The following is an 18351-nucleotide window of genomic DNA, read 5'->3' as shown; positions in this document are numbered from 1 at the left end:
GTTTAGCTTCAAAACTAAAATTACAGTTTTAGTGTAGACATTTAATAACATGGGGAAATGTTTATAATATTGTTAAAGCAAATTGTCAAGTTCTGTTCAAGATGACAGACATTTATTTCTATCTTTTCCTATTAAAACTACAATTAAAAAGTAAAGAGAAGAAAATATGCACATAACAGAAAAGGAGAGGGTTGGAGAATAATGAGTGAACAACGGATTTCGGCAAATACTCTGAGAGGAACTGGGTGTGAGCATGTTGTCAAAGGGAGCCCAGGAGCTTCAGCACAGAGCAGGCTGGACAGGTGTCCACCATGGCGGTAGGGCTCAGTCTTCCTGAACCATCTGGGCGGGCTCTGAAGGCTCTTCATTGATTCTCAACCTTTCTAATGCCGCGACCCTTTAATACAGTTCCTCATGTTGTGGTGACCCCCAACCATAAAATTATTTTCGTTGCTACTTCATAACTGTAATTTTGCTACTGTTAATGAATCGTTATGTAAATATCTGTGTTTTCCGATGGTCTTAGGCGACCCTGCTAGCGGTTCTCAACCTGTGGGTCTCAACCCACAGGTTGAGAACCGCTGCTGTAGAGCCTAAGTGGTCGGCAAACTCATTAGTCAACAGAGCCAAATATCAACAGTACAATGATTGAAATTTCTTTTGAGAGCCAAATTTTTTAAACTTAAACTTCTTCTAACGCCACTTCTTCAAAATAGACTCGCCCAGGCAGTGGTATTTTATGGAAGAGCCACACTCAAGGGGCCAAAGAGCCACATGTGGCTCGCGAGCCGCAGTTTGCCGACCACAGGCCTAAGCCCATCGGAAAACAGATTATTTACATTACGATTCATTAACAGTAGCAAAATTACAGTTATGAAGTAGCAACGAAAATAATTTTATGGTTGGGGGTCACCACAACATGAGGAACTGTATTAAAGGGTCGTGGCATTAGAAAGGTTGAGAACCATTGCAAATAGAAGGTGGAGGGTGAATATGAGGTTGTTGGAGGTATTTTATGAAATGAAGGTGTCTCCTTGTCTTTCCCATCTCATCATGCAGAAAGACAGGCAGTCCACGGTTTCCTCCCAGGCCAAAAGAGGAGAGGCTACTCTATAGAAATTAAAAAGAAAATTGGACAAATGGGTCAAAACCTTTAGTTTGTTTCTTTCCAGAGTAATAATTCCAGCTTACTCATATATGTCATATTTGCTTTGCAAATTAAGATGTGACATGTTGAATCATGCTTTCAGTTTTGTATTATGCAATTTAAAACTACTTCCATTTACAAATTCTTATTTCAAAACTCGTAAGTGAAAGGTTTCTTTTCTTAATATTTGTGTAGTGATTCTTGAAACAATAATTATGTAGTTACTCACTAGAACCCAGAGTAAGAAAGTTTTCACTTTTTACTTATTAGAATTATGACACATTTTTAAAATAAGGAAAATAAATGACAACAGATAAATCATTTTGAATAATCAATTGAAATTATCTAATTAGATTGGCTTGAGGTTCTATTTTTATGTCTTATGATTAGAAATTTTGTGTCTTATGATTAGAAGTGGTAAACTTAATAAAGACTGTTCTTCCACAACATTCTATCTTTAAGCAAATGAACTATGTGACTTCCAAGCTAATACAGCTTACATAAAGGTCAATTGAGAATGGCCACATGTAAAGGAGAAATAAATAAGCCAGCCTGAAATTAATACTCTCCTTGTTCAACCTACAGGTATAATTCTAGTCCGTTTATGGCACTATTACATTTGGTTGACAGTCTGAAGAGCTTAATTTTAATTATCTTTGTTGGATCAGTTATTTTCAATATACTGAATAAGCTGGATACTCACAGCCATCTAATATAGACCTAAAATATATAGATTGATTACTAAGTTTTGAAGTTGGCATTTAGCACAGTTAATCAGGTTTCTAATTATTAATATTCCCCTTGAAAATTTGTAAAGCAGAAGAATATAGTTGCTGCAAAAGATATAAGCCTTTTAGTATGGAAATGAATTGTTTCTTTTCGTTCTGATTTGATTGCTGATATTAGATGAAAACCATCAATTATATACATTATTAAAACAAAAAAAATATTTATTAAGCATCTTGGAACATTTATTAAGCTATAAGCTATCCAGTAGTATCTGTACAAACTAGTCCCTGAATGGTAAAGATAAATATGATTTTGCACTGATAATAGACTCTTAATAAATTTCTGTTGAATCATTAAATATGGTCTACAGTTGACATAAAGGCACTGTTAATTAGATAAATGAATGAACAGTCAATGTTAAATTTATATCATAGAGAAGATTAAGGATAAATGCATTTTAAAGCTTAGAAGCCAAATAATTAAGCTGTGCACTGGTGAAAAATCATGAAGGTAAGACAAAATAATTAGAGTGCTTTCATTTTGCATTGGATTCTGCATATTTTAATTTTTTAATGTAACTACAACTATAACTCACTTTAAAGCAGTTTAGCAACGAAGTAAAAAAATTATTATTGGTCTTTAGTGTACCAGGCACTGAAATGGGTTTTTTCATATGCTGTTTCATCATTAAAATTAAAATTTCATCCTATAAATTATTATTACTGTCATGTACACATGATAAAATTATGTTCAGATCATTTAAATGACTTGTCTTCACTTAAAAATATCATCGGAAATGGAGCCAGAATTTAAATCCAGAACTACAGTTATTCCATTGATACAGCCATCCTCATTGCTACATGTTTTGAATATCAACAATGGTTAGGTCAGTCTAACTCTGAGGTCCATATTATTTCATAATATTATAAATATTCAATGCCTCTCTTTGGCAAGTATGTTTTAGATGCTAACAATATAGAAATTAATCTTTCCCTAAATGGATTTTCACGATGTGATAAGTGGTATGTAGAGGGTGTAGAGACTGCTGGGGCGCATAGTAGAGGCATTGACTCCTACTTAATCATTTTTCAGATTGGCTTAGACCCGTGGTTGGCAAACTGTGGCTCTCAAGACACATGCAGCTCTTTGGCCCCTTGAGTGTGGCTCTACCACAAAATACCACGGCCTGGATGAGTCTGTTTTGAAGAAGTGGCATTAGAAGAAGTTTAAGTTTAAAAAATTTGGCTCTCAAAAGAAATTTCAATCGTTGTCCTGTTGATATTTGGCTCTGTTGACTAATGAGTTTGCCGACCACTGCCCTAGCCTATCGGAAAGTCTCAGGTGTGCTTTATGTGCTTCCGCAGCATTTTGTAGTTGTCTTATAATAGTACTTAATGTTACTTGAGGAGAGGCATCTTGTCTTTGCCTGAGCATTGTCTGGATCATATCAAACCCTCAAGAATTTATCTTTTTTTTTTAATATATTTTTATTGATTTCAGAGAGGAAGGAAGAGGGTGAGAGAAACAGAAACATCAATGATGAGAGGGTATCATTGATTGGCTGCCTCCTGCACGTTCCACACTGGGGATCAAGCGGGCAACTCCGGGCATGTGCCCTGACCAGGACTGGAACCGTGACCTCAATCACTGAACCATGCCAGCTGGGCAATCAAGAAATATTTCTTCCCTTTAAAAAAAAAAAAAGTATTTCAAAACAAAGAAACAGTGGTCTGAAACTGCAGCAAATAAATGAGAGAACAGTTTTAGATAAGCTTTTAGGTATTGACGTGAAAAGGGATGGAGATTTTCTTGCAGGAGGAAAGTTTATCTTTTGAGAATGAAGAAGATAGCCTGAGATTTATAAACGTTTCGAATAATCACTAAGGGTGCAAGAGGAAAAAGAGAAGATGAGTGTGGAATGGCTGCTTTGGAAGACTATTTCTAGAAGAAAAGATGTTTAGTTTTACAAGCCAAAGACATACTGAAGTAGAGAGGGTTGCTGTATTTGCAGAGCTAGGTTCTCCAATTCTCAATTTAGTGACAGTAAATGATGAAATGACTTTCAGGGCTGTTTGCGGTTACGTGAGACTACAGAAGACTTTCACAGTGGCTGAGTGCTACTTGTGAAAAGGAAGAAAAAGCTGCTGGCAGGATAAAAAAAAAATCAAAACAAAAACTGGAATCATGTGGTAGATACAAGGGCAGGACCCAGCCTGAACTCTCTGTATTGACACCAAAGAAAGTGAAAAGTTTATCTGGAAACAGGATAAAGAAGCAACCAGATCAGTGAACTGTGAGAAGAATTTCAGCCTCACGATTCTGATGCCCAGGGTACCACCTCAAGTACTTCTCTAGCCCCATCTCCTATTGCAGTTACCAGTCAGATGGTGGCTCTCATGCAGATGGCTTCCGGTTCTAATAAGAACACCTGTCTTTTTCATTTAACCTCACATGTTGGAAAAGGCAGAAAATATGTTGTGGGTTTATCTTAAAAGGCAATTTGGAGAAATCCTTTTAAACCTTGCTGCAGCAATAAGAAAGCAGTGTCTGAGAAGCTGAAGGAACAGCGGGGGAGAGCCTCTAACCATTTCCACTGAGGAGTAGTGCCTGAGGTTTATATAGAAGAGGAACCAAATTTTGGAAAAGTGGTTGCATTAGTTCACCAAAGCTACCATCCTATCTAATAAAGAGGGAATATGCTAATTGACCATCACACCCTCACAAAGGTGGTGGCGCCCACAGCCAATAAGGAGGGAATATGCTAATTGACTGTCATGCCCTCAAAGATGGCGGCGCCCATAGCCACAAGATGGCGGCGCTCAGCCCCCCAGCCGCCCAGGGCCGGCCCAAGGCACAGGCAAGTCTCGGATGGCAGCTGCCCAGTTGCCCAGGGCGGGCCCGAGGCTCAGACAAGACTCAGATGGCGGCTGCCCAGCCGCCCAGGGCCACCCGTGGCTCAGGTAACCAGGGCCGGCTGAGGCTTGCGCTGCTGGCAGTGACAGCAGCAGATGGGTGATGGGGGTATTGCCTTCCCCTGATCACCAGGTCTCCTCCCTCCCCTCAGGGCTCCCAGACTGTGAGGGGGCAGGCCAGGCTGAGGGACTCTCCCCTTCAGTGCATGAATTTTCATGCACCGGGCCTCTAGTAACAAAATAATACAGACTAAGTGGTTTAAACAGAAATTTATTTTCTCACAGTTTTGGAGGCTAGAAGTCAAAGCAAGGTGTCTTTAGGGTTGGCTCTTTCTGAGATCCTTGAGTTAAGGATCTGTTCCAGGGCTCTCTCCTTGGCTTATAGGTGGTTGTCTTGCACCTGGGTCTTAACATCATCTTCCGTCTGCAGGTTTCTATGTCCAGATTTTCTCCTCTGATAAGGACACCATGATATTGAATTAAAACCTGCCCTGATGATTTCATTTTAATTTAATTACCTCTTTAGATACCCTGTCTCCAAATATAGTTAAATTCTGAGGTACTGGGGTACCTCATTGCCTATATTTGTTTTCCTGATAAATATAAATTTGTAGTAACTTGGTCACATAGCCTTGTCACTGGAAGTATTAATAATTTTGAATTACGGTTTTGCCAAGGTTCTAATCACTCAAACCTTTACTACTGAAATATACAGGACAGACTAAGCTTTCTAGTGTCAACACCTTGAAGGAGAAAGTAATTCCTAAATATACAAAGAAGTAACTTGACTATCTGTGTTGCATCCTGTGTTACCTCCCTGTGTGTTAATATTTGATAAGGTGTTTAATTTATATGAGTCTTCTAAAGCAGAACCAAAGGTCCTCTTTGGGAAAACTTTTAAGATAAGAGATCTTGTAGGAATATACCAAAGTACTACCATGCAGTAGCTAATACACTCTATTAAAATGTTACACTATATGAAAAATAAATTGTGTAGGTTGTCATGATGACACAGCACAAAGGTTAATGCTTCTTGGGGTACATTTCTTAGAGGGTTTACCACATATGTAAATAGTTGGCTTTTGTTTATATTATATGACTGATTATTTCACTGAAAACCTGCACAATTTACTTTTAACTCTGGATTCAGTTGACCATTGTGTGAAGTATTTACCTGTATACAGTGTGGGCATTTGGTTTGTTTTAACCGATTAGGATTTTTTTTTCATTTCATATTAAATAAAATTTCTGGAAGAAAAAGGTGTGTATTAATGCTGAGTGGGTTGGTTTTAGGGTGGATCTTTTAGTCAGGCTTTTGAAACATTGTGATATTAAGTGATTAGTGAATCCTGAGTGTGAAGCTCTTTAGTTCTAAAGCCTTTATTAAAAGCCTCTCTCAGCCCTAACCGGTTTGGATCAGTAGATAGAGCGTCAGCCTGCAGACTCAAGGGTCCCAGGTTCGATTCCGGTCAAGGGCATGTACCTTGGTTGCAGGCACATCCCCAGTAGGGGGTGTGCAGGAGGCAGCTGATTGATGTTTCTCTCTCATCAATGTTTCTAACTCTCTCTCTCTCCCTTCCTCTCTGTAAAAATCAATAAAATATATTTAATAAATAAATAAATGCCTCTCTCATTTGAGCCCAAACCAATGTATTGTCATTGTCACTTTTCTAAAAGTTCAGGAATGAAACATCACCAGTTCAGAGTTTTTATAATAAGGAAAAAACATTTTGCCTACCTTATTAAAATGTGACTCAATGCTGATTTTTAAAACTGGCTTCTAAAAATTGGATAGTCTAAATAACAGTAAGCAATTAATCATTTTTATGGGTATCCTGTAATTTTATACTTATTAGTCTAAAATTAAAATTGTATACTTTCTTTTGGAAAAACCTACTTACCACATGCCACCATATACACAAACTACATAGTGAGTTGGGTGGGATCTCTCCTTAGACTTTGATATGTATAAGAGTCTTAGTCATTATCATCTCTCTCATGAGCCTTATTTGAATACTAGGTGTACAGGTTAATAATGCGGATTTTTTTTTCAATAGATGGAGTTACACATATGTTGATATATATGGGTTTGATATGTATGCTATTTTGTTGTATTGACAAGCTTCAAAACTTTATATGTCAAATTTTCTGAAGGTGTTAACATCATAAATATTTTTACACCTTAAAAATGTTGAATTTCAAGCTCGAAAAAAGAGCATTTGTGGGAAGTTATAATTCATAATTTTGAAGAAAAGTGCTGCTGAATACTTCGGGAAGCTTGTGGTGAACATGCTCCATCTCAAGATACTTGTGAATGCTGGACTAAATACTTTAAAAGTGATGATTTTGATGTGAAAGACAAAGAATGTCTAGGTCAACTGAAAAAGTTTGAAGACCAATAATTACAAGCATTACTGGATGAAGATGTGTGTCAAACTCAAAAACAACTTGTAGAAAGATTAAACGTTGCTCAGCAAACAATTTTTGATCGTTTACAAGCAATGGGAAAGACTTTAAAGGAAGGAAAATGGGTGCCACATCAACTGAACGAAAAGACAAATGGAAAACCGAAAAGTCATCAGTAAAATGTTGCTTCAACAGCACAAAAGAAAGTCGTTTTTGCATCAAATTGTGACTGGCGATGAATAGTGGATTTATTTTGAGAATCTCAAATGCACAAAATCATGGGTTGACCCAGGTGAACCATCAACATCGATTGCAAGGCCAAATCACTCTGAGTTTGGTAGGATCAGGAAGGTGTGGTGTATTATGAGCTTCTAAAACCAGGTGAAACCATTAATACTGATTGCTACTGACAACAAATAATCAATTTGAACCACACTTTGATCGTGAAATGACCAGAATATTCCAGAAGACACAGCAAAGTAATTTTGCTTCATGATGACGCACCATCACACACTATAAAACCAGTTAAAGACACGTTAAAAGATCTTGCCTGGGAAGTATTAACCCACCCGCTGTATTCATCAGACCTTGCTCCTTCACATTACCACTTGTTCCGATCGTGGCACACGCACTTTCTGAGCAGCACTTCAAAACATACCAAGAAGTGAAAAATTGGGTCTCTGAATGGTTTGCCTCAAAACAAGAAAAGTTCTATTTGGATGGTATCCACAAATTACCTGAAAGATGGGGAAATGTGTAGCTAGCAATGGACACTACTTCGAATAAGGCACTTGATGTTTTTCTTGAAATTATCATTTTTCTTTGATTACAAAATCCGCTCTTATTAACCGGTACATCTAGTATTATTTTGTACATTTTGGCTAGTATTGATGATAGAATATACTACAATATGGATTATCTCTATGTCTGTATTTCTTTTTTACTATACCCACTCATAGTTGTCTTTTCTGCCTTCCCCCTTTCTTTGGTCAAGGAATGTATTACGTAGTCATATACTTTGTATTAATATATTTGAAATCACAAGTCTGTTTTATGCTTTTATGTTGTTAGATTCTGATTATCAGACTTTTACTAGGATATTAAATAGATTTAGTCTCATTATACAATTTAGCCGAAACCGGTTTGGCTCAATGGATAGAGTGTCGGTCTGTGGACTGAAAGGTCCCAGGTTCAATTCCAGTCAAGGGCATATACATTGGCTGCGGGCACATCCCTGGTAGGGGGTGTGCAGGAGGCAGCTGGTCGATGATTCTCTCTCATCGATGTTTCTAGCTCTCTATCCCTCTCCCTTCCTCTCTGTAAAAAATCAATAAAACATATTTTTTAAAAAATTTAATGACTGTAAACAAAAGCAACCTTGAGGCTTCCCTGCTTTCCTAAAGCTCTTCTACTGAGTACATTCACCTCATATTTTAAGGTATTTCTGAATATTGATCCATATGTCTGTATATTGAAAATATTTCATCCTTGTATATTTCTTGCCTTTCAACTTATTTTATGGAGTTTTTATAGTTTATTTACACAGAATCTCAACATGTTCGAGTTTATCAATCTTCTATGGCTTTTGTGTTTTACATACAAATACATTTCTATTTCAGTGTTATATATGTTATTTTATATATTTTTACATTATTATTTAGTCACTCTGAAGTTTTTCTTTATATAAATGGTGCGAGATTGAGATTTTATTTTTTGTTGTAAAAATCATGAATGAATATTGATTTTCTCACATGCTTTTGGGGTGGCAAATGTTAATATTATATGGTTTTCCTTCTTTAATCTGTAAAGTGGCATGCCATGCAAACAGTGCAGGTGGCCAAGCAGCATACCTTTCAACCCTGCTGGAGTAGCATTTCTTAGAGCTCACAGACAGGGATCCGTAGCTCAGTGGATGAATCTCCTTTGCCTCATTCCACCTGAATCAAAACATAGAGATTTAATAAGGCCTATGACAAACTTCATTGTGAAAGGACCTTGACCATGAGCTATGGAGCTTTTAATGAATATTAGAGAAACACCAGCTACTTCCTTAGCATGACCAGGGACCAGAATACAATGTATCCTACATAATAAAAGGCTAATATGCAAATCAACTGAACAGCAGAATGACCAGTCGCTATAATATGCACTGACCACCAGGGGCAGATGCTTAATGCAGGAGCTGCCCCCTGGTGGTTAGTATGCTCCCATGGGGAGCGCCGCTCAGCCAGAAGCCGGGCTCATGGCTGGCAAGCACAATGGTGGTGGCGGGAGCCTCTCCCACCTCTGTGGCAGTGCTAAGGATGTCCTACTGATGGCTTAGGCCCGCTCCCGGGGGGCAGGCCTAAGCCATCATTCGGACATCCCCCGAGGCTCCCAGACTGTGAGAGGGCTCAGGCCAGGCTGAGGGCTGCCCTCCCCCGAGTGCATGAATTTTGTGCACCGGGCCTCTAATATATATATAGCCGGTTGTCCAGCTATCTGATCATAATAGTCACTTAGGCTTTTATATATATAAAAGCCTAAGTGACTATTATGATCAGATAGCTGGACAACCGGCCAGTAGCTATGATGTGCACTGACCACCAGGGAGCAGACACTCAGTGCAGGAGCTGCCTCCTAGTGATCAGTGCGCTCCCACAGCCAACCTCCCACACCCGGCCAAGCTCCCACAGTCCCTCCCCCTCAGCCAGCCCTGATCAGGACTGGAACTGGGCAAGACAGCCCCAATCACTGGCTAGGCTAAGGGACCCCACCCATGCATGAATTCGTGCACCAGGCCTCTAGTAGTAATATAATGTGGCAGAACTTTGATCCCAGCACAATTCTGAGAGCATGGCATTTGAGGTTGATGGGCAGTCCCAGCCCAACTAAAATCTAAGCCTTGTGATTACAGTTAGCTTCAAGATGTTGCATGTTAGTAGTGCGATTGTAACACAGTAAGCCCCATCAGTATACATGATTGGGCTAGCACCAGCCCCCTTGCTGGCATAATGGGAGGTGGAGGTGGCACTGAGATCCAAACATTGTTGGCTAGAATTGTTGGCCATAGTTAACTTCCATGGACCTTTGTAGGACGTCACATTTGGGAGGCCATCTTTCAGGGGACCAGTCTTGGACTCATTAATTACTTCTCATTGCATATTTGGCCATGATTAATTTTTCTCTAACAGATCTGATTCATTTCACAGATCTGATCTGCTTTAGCTAGGGTTTTTAAAAGTTTACTTTTTAAAATGAGATTAACATAGTCATTGTTTTCTTATGCTCAAAAGGAAACTAAAATTTTCTTTTGAGTTAAATATATACAAGGTATCCTCTAGTAATTTAAAAATTTTAAAGTCCTATAGTTATATATCTAATATGACGTATTCCTGAATTTTTTCTTTTAAGGAACCAGGTTTTGGTTTTACTGATTGTTATGTGCCCCTAAATTCATATGTTGAATAGTGTAAGAGAATGTCAAATAATTCTTTATCATTTTAAAATTGTAAGTATATTATTTTTAAACTTTGCTAGGTTGATATGTGACTTCTTCAGATCCATCCCAGTGGAACCCCTATCTCCTTTTGCTATTATAGACCTCACCTTTCTTCTCTGTAGTATTTTTTCTCCTTCATAAAATCTTTCTAAGAATAATTTTTTAAAATTCCCCCTCTGGGAGTACTGCAAAACTTTCAAACTTGACTGTCCTTGCTACAGATGCATTTTTATTTCTATTACTGTTCACTATTATATTTATTTATTTTAAAAAATCATCCTTTCAACCTCTCTATGAAATAATTTTGCAGATAAAATTACAAGACTTTAAATGACTCTCAAAGTTATACAGCCAATAATTGGGAGAATATGGACTCGAATTTATATCTGCTATCATTAATTGTCTTGAAGATTGTGATAAAAGCATCTTTCATGAGAGATGCTGGAAGCTATCAGTCTGAAGGCTCCGGATGGGGATTGAAGGTGAAGAAGAGTGCCGCATTTTAATGACTGGCAAGAAATACACCTTGTAGCCTAATATGATTGCCTACGTAAGGGAGATTACATATTGAACCAAAGACAGAATAAACACTGAAAACCAACACTTACTGTAAAGCAAATAAAGTTTAGCAAGTCTTCAGAGCTAACAAGACTAACACAGTGATGAAAGGAGGGCTGGTGAAATTTAAACTCTGATATGTGGCTAAAAGAACATAGAGGAGCTGATAATCCAGTGCAGGGAGTAGAGATTTTTGAAGAAAAATGGCCAGAATGCATCAATCATGAACCATTAAAGCAGGACAACTTTTCAGAGGTCATCTAGCTCTACTCTCCTTACTTTACAGACGGGAACATTGAGGCCTTCTGAAAATTACACAGCTGGAAAGTTGCATAACCAAGATTAGAAACTATATTTTTTTATTCCAAGTACTCATCCTTTCCTACTGTCTCTTGACTATTATAAAATGTTAATTTATAACATTAAAATTAATTCAAGTTCTCTTTGAAAGTAGGCGGGTTTAGTAATTTAAAATTTAGTAAAATTTTAGAAATATGATCTTATTGATTTTTAGAGAGAGAGAAAGGAAGAGGGATAGAGAGAACCATCGACGAGAAAGAAACATCGATTGGCTGCCTGCTGCATGCCCCCCACTGGGAATGGAACCCATGACCTCTTGATTCCTGGGTTGATGCTCAACTGCTGGGCCACACATTGGTTACAGGTGAGATATTATCTAGAAAATAGAAGTGATTGAAATTGAAATTATAAGGCTGAAATGCTCCAACTTTGAATACAACAATTCAGATACCATTACTTTCTCAAACCTAGAGGAGTTGTATTGTCTGGGATAGCCTGTGGTTAAAAATGGATTACTTCCTATAACAACAATGTTGGAGAGCAAAAGAATAATGACAATTTTGTTTGTTTGGAAGAACAGTCATTTTTCTCATTCACATACAAACAATAAAAACAATTTCTATTATAAGTAGCCATTTATCTTCATTCCTCGTCTGTATGTATGTATTCACACAGTCTCATTAAATTCTGATATTGTTCAGAACTCCTTGGGTATGTTGTAATTTTACCATCTGGGATGCATCAGTCATAAAATGTATATACATTGTAATAAAAACTGATGCTTCACAAGAATTCACATTGGCTATACTCCATCTTAAAGACCTTTGTTCTGTTGAACAATGGAACTATGTAATATTTCTATTCAAGAAAAATTGATCTTATTTTTTTTCAGGCTCTGCTATAACATTCTAAAATAACATTCATGAAATACAAAAGTCTTTGGAGAATTTATGTAAAATCTATATGGAATTTTCTTATTTTCTTCTTTAGCTCATGATTTTCACTTTAATACTACAAATTATATATAATGATTATACTGTATTAAGTTGTCTAGAACTGTTTAATGGAGTTCTGCAGACCTTGGTGGTTTCTTTAATAAATTCAATTTAACTAGTAATGCATTGTAATGTATTGTTACAAATAAAAATTGCTCACTAATCCCTTCCCCATCTGTTAGAATATTTATTCAGTTCCAGATGCTTCACAGAAGTATAGGAGAAATTGAATAAAATTAGGTAAGTGATATGAAAAATCCCTGCATGTAAAGCATTTTTAGGCATTTTGGAGTCAATATAAAAAGGGCAATTTTTCTATCATCAATTAATTCATTGCTGGCAACTCACAAATAATACCTCTTCTATCAGATAGCTTACAGTCCAGTGATAGGAAGTAGTCAGTACACATCACTATAATACGAAGCAGAATGTTATACATACCAGAAGTTAAGAGGACACGAAGGTCAAGCAGGGAGAAATTGCAGCTGGTTGGGGATATCCAGAAAAACTTCTTAAAAGAGATGGTATTTGAGGTAGATTTTAAAAGTGGAAAATTTACAGATTATGATAGAGTAAGGAGGGTAACATGAGCAAAGACATACTAGTAGAGACAGAACACATTGGATATATTAGGGATATATCAAATAATGTAAGTTGATGCAGTTTGAAAGCTTAAGAAAAGAAAGTAATGCAACCATTTAATGAGCACCTACTATGTGCTGTGCTTCTTGGTTCATGCCATACATGCATTATTTTAGTGAACATCCAGAACACTCTACGAGGTAGGTGCTGGTAGTATTCCCACTTTCCAGGTAAAAATATCTTAAATGGTTTGCTCAAGGCCACACAGCTATTCAGTAGATATTCTTAGATCTTAATGTAGGTCTGACTGGCATAAAACCCATACTATTAACCTCTACATTATAGAGTTGCTCCATTTTATGAGGAATAGTTTATATAATACAATCTTTACAAGAAATGCTAAAAATTTTCTTCAAGTTTAAATGAAAGAATGCTAATCAGTAATATGAAAACATGAAAGTATAAAACTCATTTGTAAAGGTCAAATTCAGAATATTATGTAATAGTGATGTGTAAATAACATATTACTCTCATAAATGTTAAAAGACAAGTATTTTGTCTAGCTACAAAACATTTTAATGCATACACAACATAAAAATATGTACATTGTGATATCAAAAACAAAATGTGGGGGAAAGTAAATGTGTAGAGCTTTTGTATGCCATTGAAGTTATCAGCTTAGGATGGACTATAGAATGTTTTATGTAAACTTCGTGGTCACTACAAAGCAAAAGTTTATACTGGATATACAAAAGATAATGAGAAAGGAATCAAAGAATATCACTACAGAAAGTCACAAAGCATGAGAGCAACAGAAGAAAAAAGGAACAAAGGATCTATACACCCAGAAAAGAAAAGGTTAATAGCCCTTTTTTATTAAAAAAAACTAGAGGCCCGGTGCATGAAATTCATGCACAGGAGGGAGGGGTCCCCTCAGCCCAGCCTGCACCCTCTCCAATCTGGGACACCTTGGGGGATGTACAGCAGTCTGACATCCCTCTCACAATCCAGGACTGCTAGCTCCTAACTGCTCACCTGCCTGCCTGCCTGATCATTCCTAACTGCCCCCCACTGCTGGCCTGGTCGCCCCCTACTGCCCCTCCCTCCCCACCAGCCTGATCACCCCCAACTGCCCCCCTGCTGGCCTGGTTACCTCCAACTGCCCACCTGCCGACCTGGTCACCCCACGTAGCCTACTGTTCAGTCGTTTGGTCGTTCCTCACTAACTCCCCTGCCGGCCTGGTCACCCCACACAGCCTGGTGTTCAGTTGTTTGGTTGCCCCTCACCAACCCCCCTGCCGGCCTTGTTGCCCCACGCAGCCTGCTGTTCAGTCATTACTGTTACTGTGATGGCGTCCTAGACAATTTGCATATTCCACTATTATTAGTATAGATGCTCTAAATGTAAATGGACTAATTCTCTAATCATACACTGAAAGTGAAAGGATGAAAAATAATATTCCATGCAAATGGAAACCAAAAGAGAGCAGAGGTTACTATACTAAATATCAAGACAAAATAGAATTTAAGTAAAAACTTGAAAAAAAGCCAAGGTTATTATATAACTAGGGGCCCAGTGCACAAATTTGTGCACCTTGAAAGGAACTGTGAGTCGCGAGGCTGCAGTGGGCACAGGGACAGGTCTCGGCCCATCCTCCGCACCCCCGCCCAGCCCCTCCCACCATGGCCCCCCGGTCCCCAGTCTGCTGGCAGCCCCACTCCCGCCGCCACCACTCCCACGTGTTGATGATGCTGGTCCCACTCACACCCGCTGATGGTGCAAAGTGATTAGGGTCGGCGCCGGTAGCGGGTGCAAGCGGTGGATGCTGCCCCAATTGCCCTCGGGAGCAGGAGGAGGTGGAGAAGCCCTGAAGGGCAATTGGGGCCAGCATCCACTGCTTACACCTGCTGCCGGCGCCTGGCACCAGCCCCAATCACTCAGTGCCGGCATTGGGCTCCAGCACTGGCAGCGGGTGCAAGTGGGGCTGGCACCAGCAGCAGGTGCAAGTGCTGGGTGTGACCATGGTGCACAGGAGCAAAGAATTTTCAGTAACCACCAGAGGCTTGCCCCGATGACAGCGACTAGTGCCCCACCTTGGTCTGGCACCCCCACTCACCTCCACCATCCCACCACGGCCAATGCCCACCATGTTCTGCGCTCTGCCACCTGCTGCTGACACCATGTTCTGCACACGCCCCCTGGTGGTCAGCTCACATCATAGTGACTGGTTGTTCAGTTTTGCTGTTCGGTCTATTTGCGTATTACGTTATTTATAGATAGATGATAAAGGTGTTAATTTATCAATAGGATTGAAAATGTTTATGCATCCTGTATTGGAGCATCAAAATAAAGAAGCTAATATTAATGGGAGAAATAGATAGCAATATAATAATGGGGGATTTCAATACGCCCCTATCAACAATAGATAGATCACTCAGACAAAATCAATACAGGACCATTTGACTTAAACTACACTTTAGATGAAAAGAATCTAACATATAGAGAACATTCAATAGTAGAAGAATACATATTCTCAGATGTACATGCAACGGTCCTCAGGATAGAACATATGTTAGGCCAAAAACCAGCCTTAACAAATATTAGAACATTGAAATGATATCAATCATCTTTTATCACCACAATGGTATGAAACTAGAAATCAATAACAGGAGAGAAACTGGAAAATTTTCTTTGGATGCATTCACATGAGTGGAATTAGTAGGTCAAAAATTGTGAATTGTATCAATTGTAACATATTGGCAGTTTTTTTCTAAAGCTATTTGTAGTTATCCTGGAAAGGCATATAAGTGAGTTTCAAAACATAAAATTAAATCATGAGTTAAGAGCTTTTTTAAATGGTGCATATTCTTGGCTAGTAGTGTTCTACTAACTCATTAATATAGCATATCTAAGTTTTTTAAATTTAAAAAATAGATTCTGCATTGCAAAATAAGATGCTAATATTTTACTTATATTTTATTCATTACAGTAATTATTAGTTTAACTATATTTTAGTAGTATGCACATAGCAATTATTGTTGAAGTTAGAAATTGAGACCTTAATCATACAATGCTAACTTTTCTTATAAGTTTAACATTTTTATAATAAGAAAGCTCTGAGAAATGTTCTTTTTCAAATCACTTAAATTAATAAAAGGTAAAATTATACATGCAAAAATTTTTTAATTTTCTTAAAGCATTTCACATTTTCATATGATGAAATGTTTTTCTGCATTTGATTTTCCTCAGAATTAGAAAAAGAATGGGCTTATCAAGTCATGCTATAATATATACCCAGAGGCAGTACTGCTTAGTAGGTAATATCACTGAATTTGGAACCAAACTGCCTTCATCTTAATTCTACTCTACCATATATAAGCTCTGGAACCTTAAATAAATTACCTTTCTTTGCTTCAGTTTTTTCTTTAAAATTATTTCTTTAAAAATGGTTATACTAAGGTTGTTGGGAAGATTATATAAGTTGTGTGCATGAGTCACTTAGAATGATACCTGGATCATAGCATTCAATAAGCCTTAACTATTTTTTATGGCAAAAGTATTGGATATCTACCAGATGTGTGTGATATAGTAGATTAATAGATATTAACCTCTAGTCTTCTGCTCCATCATACTGTTCTTGTTTTTAATTTTGGAGCATTTTGTGCCCAAAGGAATTGATGCATCTATTTTGTTTCTGGGTAGGTGAAAACACAACATGCTCAACATGTATAATCTTTATAGGATAGAGAGTAGGTGGCAAAGATGATATTTAAAGAGCTATTTCTCGGATTTTGGATTGAACTTTTCTTATATTCTTGAATCTTTATTCTTTTATTTTCCTCTTATTTTCCAGATTAAATTCATTTATGAAAAAAGAAAAACTTGACAGTAAGATAATAGTAGACTGTCTTAACACTGCAATGGATTCCTCCGTGGAAAACAATACATATATAAACAAAATGTGGGTTCAATGTGAAAGTTGTTTGAAATGGAGGTTGTTGTCAAGTGAGGATGCAGCCAGAGTTGATCACAATGAATCATGGTATTGCTACATGAACACGGATTCAAAATATAATAAGTGCTCTATTTCTGAAGAAGATTTTCCTGAAGAGTCTCAGTTTCATCGAAGTGGATTTAAGATTGTCTATTCACAGCTACCTGTTGGTAGCCTGGTTTTGGTAACATTGAAGAATTGGCCAAGGTAAGATTTTTGCTATTTTATATAATCCTATATAATAAAAGGCTAATATGCAAATAGACCAAATGGCGGAACAACCGGTCGCTGTGACGCGCACTGACCACTAGGGGGCAGACGCTCAACGCAGGAGCTGTCCACTGGTGGTCAGTACGCTCCCACAGGGGGAGCACTGCTCAGCCAGAGAAGCCCTGAGCCAGGCAGAGCGATGGCGGGAGCACTAAGGATGTCCCACTGCCGGTTTAGGCCCGAGGGCTCCCAGATTGCGAGAAGGCGCAGGCCGCCGGGCTAAGGGGACACCGCCCCCCCCCCCCCCCGCCCCGAGTTCACTATCATTTATCTTTTTTCTTTTCTGACTCCTACTTTTAAAATCTGTCCCTAGTACACAACTATACTTGATTTTCATTATGGCTCCTACAGTTCACTCACACATCCTCTTTCCTTCTTTAACTGCTCTCTACTGACTCCTTTATAAAGTTCTTCCCTCCTTCCTTCCCTTCTTAAAACTACCGTTGGGGTGGGGGCGCGTTAACCCCCAGCCAAGGGCTCAGCCCTGGCCAAGTGTTTGCCGCCCCCTGCCTCCCCAGCCTCCCTGCTGCTGTCCTACTCCCATTCCCTGCCTGGGACACCTGGCCCAGCAAGGATGGCCGAGGCCCGCGCAGCCCAGGCACTGCTGCCCTGAAGCAGGAGCACCTCTGCCCAGAAGGCCTCGGACCATCCTTGCTGGTGGGCGGGGCGTCTGGGCGGGGCTCCCTGCTCAGCGCCACCTGCGTCCTGCCCCTCGCTGGACACACCTGCTCTGCCAACCCCTCCTCCCCCCCCCACCCCCCACAGTCGCCACCCACTTCTGCGTGCAGTTTCCTTCCCTTTTCCATTCCTGCATCTTTTTCTTGTTCCCTTTCTGTATTTCTGTTTCTCCTCTCGGCCTGTCTGCATGCAGTCCTGCCTTCTCTCCCTCTCCTTTCTTAGCCCCTCCTATTGTATGCTATCCTGCCCCAGGCCTTGCAGCTGCCTGAGCAGAGGGTGGGGACACAGCCTGCTGATC

The 18351-nt window shown here is 38.9% G+C and overlaps 1 protein-coding gene and 1 pseudogene across 3 annotated transcripts in view; both read left to right on the top strand.

The window, feature by feature from the left end:
• The first annotated feature begins 311 nt into the window (after positions 1–311).
• On the top strand, positions 312–4480 carry LOC114228568 (SIN3-HDAC complex-associated factor-like; annotated as a pseudogene).
• Positions 4481–16970: 12490 nt separating this feature from the next.
• The window catches only part of ZCWPW2 (zinc finger CW-type and PWWP domain containing 2), a 61476-nt gene continuing 60095 nt past the window's right edge, over positions 16971–18351 (top strand). For all 3 annotated transcript variants that reach the window (XM_054729688.1, XM_054729689.1, XM_008156820.3), the window contains exon 1: positions 16971–17312. In XM_054729688.1, the coding sequence (XP_054585663.1) occupies positions 16978–17312 (335 nt within the window). In that variant the 5' untranslated portion in view covers positions 16971–16977. The remainder of the gene's footprint in view (positions 17313–18351) is intronic.

The sequence above is a fragment of the Eptesicus fuscus genome, chromosome 18 (assembly GCF_027574615.1).
Source record: "Eptesicus fuscus isolate TK198812 chromosome 18, DD_ASM_mEF_20220401, whole genome shotgun sequence".
Lineage (NCBI taxonomy): Eukaryota > Metazoa > Chordata > Mammalia > Chiroptera > Vespertilionidae > Eptesicus > Eptesicus fuscus.
Note: the sequence above shows the minus strand (reverse complement) of the source record. Positions and strands in the feature narration are given on the sequence as shown.